At 39.4% G+C, this 12,426-nt stretch overlaps 1 protein-coding gene across 2 annotated transcripts in view; it reads right to left on the bottom strand.

Annotated features, from left to right (window-relative positions):
- Positions 1 to 1,573: 1,573 nt before the first annotated feature.
- LOC111074655 (broad-complex core protein isoforms 1/2/3/4/5) overlaps positions 1,574 to 12,426 on the bottom strand; it is a 47,886-nt gene continuing 37,033 nt past the window's right edge. The window contains exon 8 of one of the 2 annotated variants that reach the window (XM_022367530.2): positions 1,574 to 2,546. In XM_022367530.2, the coding sequence (XP_022223222.2) occupies positions 1,735 to 2,546 (812 nt within the window). In that variant the 3' untranslated portion in view covers positions 1,574 to 1,734. Of the gene's footprint in view, positions 2,547 to 7,260; positions 7,628 to 12,426 lie in introns of those variants that run through there. The other variant, XM_022367532.2, reaches the window with a different exon arrangement.

Below are 12,426 nucleotides of genomic sequence, written 5' to 3'. Positions count from 1 at the left end.
AAATTGCAAAAAATGGTTACAGCTCTCTGTTGTACGAGTTATACACCACACGTCCTAGTGCCGCCTGTGTATATATATATGGTATATATATATGTTATATACATGTATACATAAACTTTATTATAATTGTTTCTCTTTGCTTAACTCGTACGCATATACACACACATATATAATATACGTATACATATGTGTAAGTATATATATAAAAAAATGATTTGAATTTCTGTTACTTTATTCGTCGTATATATGTATATATTGTATAAGTAGAAAAAAAAGGACTTTCGCTACTACATACTTGATATTTTATCCCTGATAACGTTTTACTTCTGTTTTGTATGTTTTTTGTTTTTTTTGTTTGTTTGTTTGTTCTTCTCCGTTCTCCTCTTCGTCGATCTTCCTTCCTGATTTTCATGTTTAACATTAGATTTGCATTAATTTTAACTTTAAGCTTACGTGCTACATTTACAATTAGGTCATTTGTTGACGAAAAAAAAAAAATACACACATTCATCATCTTCATCATCATCATCTCTTAACATCTAAGGGGCCTGCCTGCCGCCGAGCTGAGGGATTTTTGTTGTTTTGTTTGTTTTTTTTTTATTGGAATTTGACTTTGTTTTTTTTTTCTTTTTTAGAGAATGCACTGGGGTGTGGCTAGAGGCGCAGCAGTTGCTAAATAAAAAATAAGAGCTTTTGTAAAACTAGGAAAAAAAAAACGTTAAAAGACATTTGCATGTGTATGGTATTTGTATCTATGTGTCTATAAAACTTATGTGTGAGTGACAAACAAATTCTGTGTGTGTGTGTGGGTTTTTGTTTTGTCGTGTTTTTGTTGCACTTTTGGATTGGATAGTGAAGTGTGAGGCAGAGAGCCCGAAGCTGAAGTTGAGGCTGAGGCTGGCATGGCAGATGGGTTTCAGATTCAGTTTAGATTTCAGTTGCAGTTGCAGATTCAAATTCAGTGGTCGTGATATGTGCCGTGTTATTGCCGCCTGCTTGTCAGCCCTCAGCCCACAACCTTAGCCACAGGCGCCTTAGCCACCACTACAGTCAACAACACTTCCGCTTTCGCTTACAATGTGAGTGCATATGTATGTGCATATATGTATATATGTTTGTTTTTGTGAGTGTTATAGTCCTTCGTTCTCTTCCCATTTGTTGTTTGTTTGTTTATTGTTGAAAATAACTCTAATTCTAATAAGTATTCCATCAAAACTATACGCTTGTGTTACTTTCGCTTTGTGCAGCTTTCAGAGGTATTTTTTTTGTTTTGTTTATCATCGAAATTATTTACACGATTCTTGAGGTATTGCACATGAAGCAGCGATGTATGGTCGTTGCTCCAACTACTAAGTAGGTTTTTTTTGAGAGCAGCACAAAGAACTACTAAATCTACGAAAAAAAAAAGTGAGGGGGGAGGAGGTGTGTGTTGGCGATAATTAGAATAATAATAATTGTAATATTTATGTAACATAATTTGATAATAATAATAAAACAGTTGACGCCAAAGTATGCCTAAGCTTAGAGATACATACGCATAATAATTAATAATTAATAGATATATATTAACTAAGATCTAGTGCAGGAGGAGAAGGGGACCAGTGGCGCCCCTTTTTCCAGTGCGAAAACAATGGGCAAAGTATTTGTAGCTGGTCTTAGGCTGCTGGCATTGCCACTGGCATTGACATTGGCAGACCGACTGATTCTCTAAAAAATTGCATTCCAACTTAGCTCCTATTGGATGCCCGGCGGCGGCTGGCCCAGTTCGCTGGTGAAGTCAAACAGGCTTGTCCTTGTGTGCGACAGCGCATGGTGGTGGGGCAGTGGATGGGGATGGTGTCCGTGTCCGTGGCTATGCCCCACCAGGCCATGCTTGATGGCCGATGTCTTTAGCAGACGCTTGAGCATGCCGCTCGAGCCGCGATGCTGCAGGCTCTTGTGCGTCGTAAGCGAGTTCTTGGTGCGATAACGGCGGTGGCAGAATTCGCACACATACAGCGTGTCCGATTGCTCGTGCTTGTCCTGGAAGTGGCGCTTTAGCGAGTAGTAACAGGAGAAGGTGCGCCTGCAGTAGGGGCACTCCTGTGGCTCGTTGATGCCGCCGCTGGTCGGTGGGGGCATGCGCAGCGGCACTTGTGGGGCTCCAGCCTGCGATTGGCCGACAACATTCGATGAATTCGTTTGGTTACCGGGAATGCCATTGTTGTTGTTGCCGTTGCCGTTGTTGCCGTTGCCGCTGTTGTTGTTGTTGTTACCGCTGCTGCTGCTGTTGTTGTTATTACCGCTGTTGCTGTTGCCATTAATGCTGCCACCCATGGAGGTGGAGGAGCAGATATTGCTGCCAATGCTGCTGCCCACACTGCCGGGACGCGGTGGCGATGTGGCATGGCCAAGGACATGGCCATGACTATGAAGATTGTAGACGGCGGCGGCCAGGCTGCCGTTCAGCGAACTGGTTGGCGATGTCAGCGCCGTGGGCGGCGAAGGCGGCGATGAGGTAGAACTTGTTGGCGAGGTAGCTGCAGATCGATTGATACTGTGCGGTCCTGCACAGGAGACAAAAAAGAATTCAGTTAGTGGGGCTTGGCATGGCTTGGATCGGATTGGATTCGATTCGATTGGATTATATTAGTCTGAAGTCTGAAGAAGTTTGCTTTTGCTATAGATTTGGGTTTTAGATTTATATTGCTGTTTTGTGGTTGGTTCAGAAAATATGAAACTAAAAGTGCAAAAGTTAAAAAATGTGAAAATACATGGTAGAGAGTTTTTTTTTTGTCATTTTGGTTCGTCTCCCCCTTGTCGGGGGCGACAGGGATGTGGGGTGGGTAGCAGGAGGTATAGGGTACAGGGGAAAAGGAAGTGGTTTAAAATAAAATACGGTACGAGAGGTAGAGAGAGTGAGAGAGAGAGAGAGAGAGAGAGAGGGGTAAAATGCTTTAATGCTCTATTTGTAGTACTAAAAAGTTCCTGAATTTAATTTGAGTTTATTGAGTTTTATTGGAGTTGCTAGCAGAGAGAGGTACAGGATAAAGCGTTATAATATGTATCGATATATATATATATGTATATATAATTCGTGTAAATCGGTTCCAAATTTCAAAGTTTTTGCGCCACTACAAAACGCTAATCCGAATGATGATTCCTACTAAGTAATCGCGTGAGAATATACAGAACGGAAACGGTTTGGATTTGTGGGAAGGGGAATTAATTTTGAAACGTTTTTAATTTATTTGTCGAGCATAACTTGGAGCTTATGTTTAAATTTATGTAGATGCGTGGAGGAGTAGGTGGAGTTTTGTCTACGTTAGAATATTGCTAGACTGCATTTTTCCTATTAGAGATACATCCCGGATCACTGCCATGACCAGGCGGTGACGCTCAGCGTATTAGCATGCAATTCAATCGCTGGACGCGCCAACTGGCCTTGACAGCGCTCCTGGGATTGGTATAGAAAAATATATATATATATTTTCCAACTGATCTGTACACTTTACACGTGTGTGCGTTTGTGTGTCGGTGTGTGTGTTTATGTGTGTGTGTGTGCTACTGTAAATACGGGGAAATTAGACTAGATTTTATATACAAGGTACATACGATACGGTACGAACAAGTTACACTACTACAAACCAATGCAATAAACAGTCAGCACATGCTTATGTACAAATATATATATATATAACAGCATGTATGTATGTGTGTACGTGTGTGTGTGTGTATGGGTATGAGTTAGTGTGTGGGTGTGTAAGTATGTGTTGTATGGACACGAACGGAAAATGTACGATAAATAAGCAAATACTCGTCACACGCCACGCAAGCAAAGCGAGTGACAAATAGCGAGTAGCGAGTAGCATGCAGCGGGAGGCAAAAACGAAATCAAACGTAAAGCAACAAACAATTACAATTACAATTTTACACTACAATTACACGGATAATCGCATTTCGAATATGAAGTTCAGATGTGTGTCATTTGATCTGTTTTTGGATTCGTTTGTTTTTTAGATTTTTGTTTTGGATTTGGTTTCGGTTTTGTTCAGTTTTGTGGTTTTTGGTTTTGATTTTCTTTTTGTAACGAAATAAGAAAAAAATGTAACAGAACGAAAAGCTAAAGGTAAGTTAATTATAAATTATGAATTGCAGTTAGTAAAGTTATCGGGCAGCAGCTACGATCACGGATCGTTGATCGTGTATCGAGCACGGAGGAAGGGAAGCGTGATGAGACTCTATTTGTTTGGATTTGTAGTTGTATTTGATTTGGTTTTCGGGTCCCCTATTACCACGCAAACTTACCAAAACGAAAAGTGAAATATTTTGAGTAGTCTTGTTTCAATAGATATATATATAGTAGTTGTAGCGGTTTGGTTTTTATCCATTATTAACGGGTTTTCTATGTATTTATATTTATATATTTTTAAAAGATATTCTTTATACAGATGTATATGTGGGTGGTACTCTTGCTTATTTTTTACAGTTGCATCAGAGCGGGAACAGTAGGTAGGCGATGAGAGAGAGAGAGAGAGTGTGTGTGTGTAGAGAGTCTGGAGGGTGTAGAGTAGAGATACAGAGTAAGAGACAACAATACAAGTACTGGAAACGCAGATGCTAAGGTCAACGCTGAGTGAACAGAGGAACAGAGCATCGAAGATGATCAAAGGTACACAGAAAAGAGAGAATGGTCTTCTAAAGGGGTGTTAGTGAGTGTATGTGTGTGTGTGTGTATGGGTAGGGGAAGACAGAAGTCCAATCTCCTGCAACTTCTTTGATTGAACAGTACAGTACCCGAATGGATCCACCAACGAGTGTGCAAATCAAACAATAACCACGAGTACTTCTACTCGTTTTATTTTTGTTTTGTATTTTGGTTGTGTGGCTGTAATGGTTAATTTGGCTGGCGATTAGTATAGCTGCAGATTAATAGATATAGAGAGGAAAGGAGAAAAGATAGAGAGATAGACAGAGTGAACGGCGAGTTCTTTCGATCAATGCTTCAGGTGCTCTACATCCTTTACTTTGGATCATCTATCAGCTTTACAAGAGGTAGAGTTAATGTTAGCGAGAATGTGAGCGAGTAGGTGAGAGAAAGAGGAGATCGAGCGAGAGAGCGACTACGGTAGCGAGTGTGTGGGTCGTACTTACAGGTCGCAGATGTTCTTTTTTACATGAGTAGTAGTTTTTGGTCTATAGCTACAGCAAGTCTAGGACAGAGTGAGAGCGAGTAGAGGCGAGGCGAGTTTTGGAGCGCGTGAGCAGGCAAAGGTTATGTTATATATATATAAAATACATATAAGTATTTAGGTATGTGAAGGGCCACAGCGGCGGTAGAGAGACAAGGTGATTAGATAGTACTTGCGTTAGCCAAGGCTGGCAATGCTGACTAGCTGCATATAGTAGTTTAGTTTTTCTGATTATCTAGTTTTTATATAGTAGAGAAGGCACTTTTTACAGTAGATATCGATATCGCAGTTGTCTCAAGATCAAGATACAAATATCGATTCATGGATAGTTAGTGTGTATTTGTGAGGCAAGTAGAAAAAGGATAGACAGAGAGAGAGAGAGAGAGACAGAGGAAAGACTAGAAGAAATAGGCGCATGAGATAGATGTAGATTGAGTTTGAGTAAGGAAGAGAGAGTGAACAATACTGCAGAGAGCAAACTGCAGAGATAGAGAGAGAGAGAAAGAATAGATTGCGTGTAAGAACGATAGGCCATGAGAGAAGAAGGGAGATAGAATGCTGTAATGTTACTAACTACGTATCTTCTCGTTTTTGTTTTTTGAATATTTTGACTACCAATGTAGTTTAAGATGTTGGGCTAACCTTTAGCAAGCGCGTGATCTTGTACTTTGACTGACTAACGAGTAGCGGTTAGCTGGTAGCGAGTAGCGAGTACCGAGTACCCCAAACTACCGAGTTAAAGTTGCAGCAGCTGTGGCACTGTGTTGGTGGCTTGGCTTGAATATCAGCTGTCACATCTTTCCGATTTTTTTTGGGCAAAACTCTTGGGAGGGGGTTTCTTGGGATTTCTTGGCTCTCTTGATCTCACGCTTCACTCGACAAATTGTGTTTTGTTGTTGTAGCTGTTGTTGATGTTGATGTTGTTGTTGATGTTGTTGTTGTTGTTGATGACGAGCCAAGTCATGCCACGCCACGCCGTTGTTGCAGCAACATTTATAGCACTAAGCACAAGATCGACCGGCAAAACTGGGACTTATGTTTATGATTAATATGTGTGTTTATTTATTTAATTTATTTATTAACTATATGTCTTCGAATTATATATATGTATATATGTATATATTTCTTTTGCTTTATAAATGTATATGTGTGTTGGAAGAAAGCACGTTCTCTGTTTCTGTTTTCGTTTTTTTTTTGTTTTGTCCAAGATCTAATAAGGAAATTACGTAGATACGTTCAGTATTCAGTATTTAGAAAGGCAACTTGTGCAACAAAAAATAAAAATAAACCGAGCTCTAATTGTAAAATTGACTACGAGTACGTTGTATGAGGTATAAGGTATAAAGAAGGCCACAGAGTGTATAAACAGTGTATATATGTCATCAGTTGTTTATCATATCATTATGGTCCATAGGCATGAGTTGTGAAAAAGTCAGCAAGTCTACTACGTTTAGGTCGAACATCGATGTACATGAGGTCTAATCTAAAGTTCTAAACTGTCCTAAAAAGTGTTCCAAGTAATGTCTTTTCCTATGCCTAAACTTAAAGTCTAATGTCTTTTATTTTTCTTTTCTTTTTTTTGTTTTGTATAATATGCCTAAATCTATATTCCTTTTTGTTTCCTGCTCTCATATGTATGTATGTATATTTTCCTTCATATTTTGTCATATAATACGTTTGCGTTACTTCTTCGTTCGTCTTGTATAATAGGCTTGTATGTATTTTATGTATATTTGTATGTTCTGTATATATATCACTACAAATGGCATTGCTTTAAGTTAATTAGTTTGAGTTTGAGTTTGATTTCGAGTTCTAGTTCGAGTTCGGTGTCTATTTCGAGTGCTAGTTCTAGATGCTCGAGGTGGCAATGGAAGTGCCACCGTGTCTACTGCTGTTGCCGCTGATCGTCTCAGAGCGCTGATACAGATAGTAGTCGTAGAGTGTCATTATTTGTCGCTGCTGTATGAGCAGCTGGTACTGGTCATTGAGTCGCTTGGGATAGGCCCCCCCTAAGCCAGGATCATGGGCTGTCATGGGCATGCCAGTCATGGCTGTTGCAGTTGCAGTTGCATTTAAAGTCGGTGTCGGTGTCGTTGTAGCTGTGTAGGGCGTTGTCGTCATGTTGGTATTGTTTGTATTGGCTTTCTTCGCTGTTATTTGCTGTGGCACATGGCTAGTGGCCGTGCCCGGCAAAGGTGTTAAATCTCAGATTGACGAATTAAATTGATTATAGAGTTTAATGTCCTTCATTTCCATTTCACCGGGTCGTGACTTGTGGTAGGTATAAATGTGCGTCATGAGCGAGTTGCGCGAGCAATAGACTCGCTCGCAGATGGCACAACGGTATTCCTCTTGGCGCACGGCGTGCTTGTCGGCAATGTGGCGCTTGAGGGAGGCTTTCGAGCAGAGGAGCTTACCGCACAGCTGACATGAGAAGAGTTTCTTGGGCGAATTTCCTGTAAATTGGTTGTGGATTTTTGGATTTTGGTTGGTATTTTTTGTTGTTTTGTTTTTCTATACATATTTTTTTTTTTTTTTTTGTTATATTTTAGCTATTTTACTTTTCAGTTTTGAGTGTCGTTTGGTTGTCGTTTACTCATTCTTATTATTCTTACTGCTAAAAAAAAAAATGGTGAATGGTGTTGTGTATTCGATGTGTTCTGGATGGAATGCAGTTCACATATATGTATGTAAGAATATATATATGTACGTATATTTTGGTATTCGTCATCCGCAAGTGCGCGGATTGGAGTACCAAAAAAAAAAACAGAGTGGGAGGGCGTGGGACGGCAACAAAAACTGCATATGTCTGCGTATGTCTTGGCATATGATGATGGCAAAAGGACATTAATAAATAACATTACATATACATACATAACGAAAAAGAATAGTAATTATAACAGTACACAAAAGAGCCAACACAGTCGATGTATGGGGCCGGCAACCTTGGGCCCACCTGGCAGCCTGGAACGGGCATCATTCGATTCGATGCCGCGCAAACAGGTGCAGGCGGCGGCGGCGCGCACACACACATAACTGGCGACCGGGTGTTATCGACTTAACAGTTAACAATTACGGTTATCGGTTACGGTTATCGGTTATCAGTTACCGCATGGTTGGAGCTTGGTGCTGGGAGTGTAGGGGTGTGGGATTGAGGTAGGCCTGTGGGTGGGTGGGTGAATGCAGCGATCATGTGTTAGGAGATAAATATGGGGCCAGGTCCGTGTCGGGTGTTTGGTGTCAGAGCGGTGGGGGGAAGGGTATTAAGAGAGTCAACAAATTACCCTCGTTGAACAGATATCGAAGACGCCAAACAGCAGCTACGGGGGGATTTCTGGAAAGGGGGTGATATGATTTGATGATATGTGCCATAGAACCCTTAGAACCAATTCAATGGCCACACCGCAGCTAATATGGGAAAAACCAACCACAAGATCCAAAGACAGCGACACTCCCCGGGCGGAGGCAACCCCAACAGAGTCTGTGGGAGGGTAAAGGCGGGTTGGGTCAATGGGGCCAAAGGCAAAGAAAGAAATCGTCAGCACGTACAATTGTTCACTTATATACATTCTATTTATTTAAATAATAACACGATATCGGTTTGTTTTTTTTTTTTTTTTTTTTTAAATATGAAAATACTTTTCATATTCTTTGTAGTTGTCTGGGGGTATAGGAGTGTGTGTGTGTGTGTATGTGCTTGTGTGTGTGTCTGGGCTTCCATCTTACATCGTTTTTGATCTTAAGAAACTGTCTTTACGATTTATGATTTTTTACGAAATAAATGGGGGAGTGGTTTGCCTTCTGTTTCCAGTTTGATTTTTGGTTTTGTTTTTGCTTTTGCTTAGAGTTGTGTCTAGTTGACATTTACATGAATATAAATTAGTAATTATTCAAACGTTTCATTTTGTTTCTTTGCATTTTTTGCTTTGCATATATATATATATATATATATATGTATATGGATGTATGCAAGTGTGTGTATTGTTTATTAGCGCAGACGGTGTGCTGGCCCGCCTTTTGCTTATATACAGAGCTGTGTACGTACAGGAGACACAAAATGTACATTGTTCTTTGTTATGTTTTGTTTTCTTCTTCTTACTAATCTAAGAGGGGGCAAAAACTTAATAGTTTTATTGTTGTATGTTGGAGTTTTGCATTTTTCAGAAGAATGATTCGAAATGTGGGTTCTGTCTTTCGCTCGAGATCTTCGATCTGCATGTGTTACGGAATTGCATTGTAAGGGGGGGGGGGGGGGGGGGTGTATTGTAATGGGTATTTGGTATTGTTAATGGAACTATTACTATCTCTATAAGTATGGGTTCTGTATTGGAGAATTGGTTTTGATTCTTTGATTCTGTCTGGCCTTAAACGGAACAAAAAGGCATGAAACGCTAATAGACGACTCTGACTCCTACTTTCTGGCGTTTCATTGCCAAACGGTTCTATTTCTATATTTATTCCGATTGATAGTTGTTGTTGTTGTTGTTGTTTGGGGGTGTGTTCGTTCGGTTCTCCCTTTAGTTCATCCTGCGATTTGCTATTTGATTTGACGTTTGTAGTATGATGTATTTCTATCCATGAATAGGTAGTTACTGTTACTGTTACTGTAGCACTGTTTACTATGTATTTACTGTACCATGCTGCACTGTACTGCATGTTGTAGCTGTAGTTGTTTTTACTGTAGTTTTGAGTTTATTTCTTATATATTCGCGTATTGTAATTGTAATTGTATTTTGTAATTGTAAGCTTTTATGTGGCTTGGAGCTAATGGTTCATTGGATAATACGGTATTTGAGTATGTTTATATAACTGCCAAGGGGCTGTGGAGTGAGTGGGGGAGTGTGGCGTGGGGCTGGGTGGGTGAATAGGGAATGCTGGAAAACACAAATACTCATACGTATTATATTAAATACATTGAAACGGATCAACTATTCGGTTTCTTCGGGTATTTTCTGTGTATTTGTTCGGTATTTGGTATTCGGTATTCTGTATTGGTTTATCGTCTATCGATGTCTTACTGTTTGCTATCGATCGATCGATCAATCTCTTACTGTTTGCTATCTGGGGGAGTAATCAATATGCTATTTTAGTTAGATGGTTTACGGTTAGTTTATATTTTCTCAGCTTAGTTTTAGGTTTATCCTGTTCGATTCTCTGTGTGTGTGTGTGTGTGTCCGTATTTCTGAGGGTTTTCTGAGTATCTGAGACTGTATCTGATGTCGTTTTTTTTATACATCAAATTCACACACAAGCAAACATTTAAAGTGCAAAGCTGTGTCTCTGCAAACTGCTATTCATAGTATTCATACTGCTTTTGTTTTACAATTTACATTTACATTTTCATTTATTGAACGTAATAAAAAACGATGTGACATTGCAGAGGTTCGAGGATGAGCCGGCTGAGGCCAGTCCTCCTCGTATAGTAGTAATAGTAGTAGTAGTAGTAGTACAAGGAAGCTGTTTACTCGTGTAAATAACAAATATATTGGTAGATATGGCATTGCATATGGAGATCCTCCTCGGGGACTCTCCGTGAGTTGGTGTGGTGTGGGGGGGCATAACAAATATGGGGTTTTTGGGTTTGGGTTTTTGGGTTGTCTTAAAATTAGATACAGATATAGATATAGTTTTTTTTTTGTTTTGTTTCGTGTATATGTGGTAGTAGTACATTAAGTATACTCGTATGTGCATAAGCTTAATAAATCAATCAATTTGGTATCAAAACACGTAACTTAGTAAACGTTTTTTCAGACTTTTTTTGGTTTGCCAAAAATATAAAAATTATTGGAAATATATATTTACTTGCCCCACCCCTACCCACCCCCAGCGAATAGAGTTGCGGGGGTGCTAGGGGGGGTACACTAAGTGGTAATCAAAAATAAGTTTATATAAAAAATAAAATTCGACTATACTCGCACACAACGTCGTTCCCCGTTCATCGTTCCTCGATCCTTGATCCCTCCTCTTTGTATGTAAAGATTTCGTCAACTTCGTTCGGCCTGTGGCTTTTACTTTCAACTAAAAGGCTACAGCTACAGCTCTTTCCTCTATTACCTAAAATCCCCCCCTCTCTACCTCTCCCACCCCCTCCCATAACCATTCCCTAACGCTATTGACCACGGTATGAAAATTGCACGCTCTTAAATATTAAGGCTAAGGCCTTTCCCGCCATTCGATCCGCTTCGGTCTCCATCCTTTAATCAATCGATCAATCCATCCATCCGTTCATTCGGTTGTGTAGTCCGTAGTTCTTAGTTTTGCCCTTTCTCTAAAGTTCTACTTTAAAGGATCATCAGTCTCATTTAAATCAATGTAAAAAGGATGCAAAAATGCGACAAAATTAAACGGTCTAAATTTTGATTATTTTGCCAATTGGAAAATATATTTATAAAAACGATTAACTGAGGGGCCAAACAATTTGATTGTTCAAGTTATCAGTGGATCAAGTAAATCGAATCATTTATCGATAGTCGACGAGAGTCGACTTTATCGTTTAGTTGATTATTAAATTAATTATTTATCGTTTATCGTTTTAATCGGGCTTAACGGAGTCTAAAACCTAGTCAGTCGTCATGAGATAACAGCTCCAATGAACAAAAACCATACGACAAAAAGAATATACAGCCCTATCGTTTATCGGGTTTAATCGGAGCCTAAAACCTAGTCAGTCCTCCTCCAATGAATAGAACCATACGCCAAAAATATACAGTGCCCCCAAATCGATGTTTAAATAAATTTCAGCTGTTTTTTGTCCTACAACCTAATCCTGATCCTGGTCCTACTACTGCTCCTACTCTCCTCTCCTCTCTTTGCCTATGTAAAAATCTCCCCTCTTGAAATTAATGTTTTCCCTTATGCTGGTGTGGTATGCGTTATGCTGTTGAGTCCATAGTCTTAGTATATAATAGGCATATTCATATTCATATCCATATCCATATATATCGTATTCATATGCGTATTTATATATGTATAGTTATAGCTACATATATGCAAATGCATATGCATATACATTACATACATGTACATCATATCGTTCCTATTGGTAATGTATTCGTAGACATATAAAAAAAAAAACCGTATGACACACATATACATATATAGTTTTACTTAGGATCTAGAGTTCATATTGTTTCTGGTATCGGGTTTCTGGTTCAGTGACCTTTTTGCTACTCATTTCATGAATATTTTTAGTGGCTGCTACATTTACACATATGTATGTATCTATGTATTTTGTTTGTATTATATATAGATCTCT

Source organism: Drosophila obscura, unplaced genomic scaffold (assembly GCF_018151105.1).
Source record: "Drosophila obscura isolate BZ-5 IFL unplaced genomic scaffold, ASM1815110v1 contig_84, whole genome shotgun sequence".
NCBI lineage: Eukaryota > Metazoa > Arthropoda > Insecta > Diptera > Drosophilidae > Drosophila > Drosophila obscura.
Note: the sequence above shows the minus strand (reverse complement) of the source record. Positions and strands in the feature narration are given on the sequence as shown.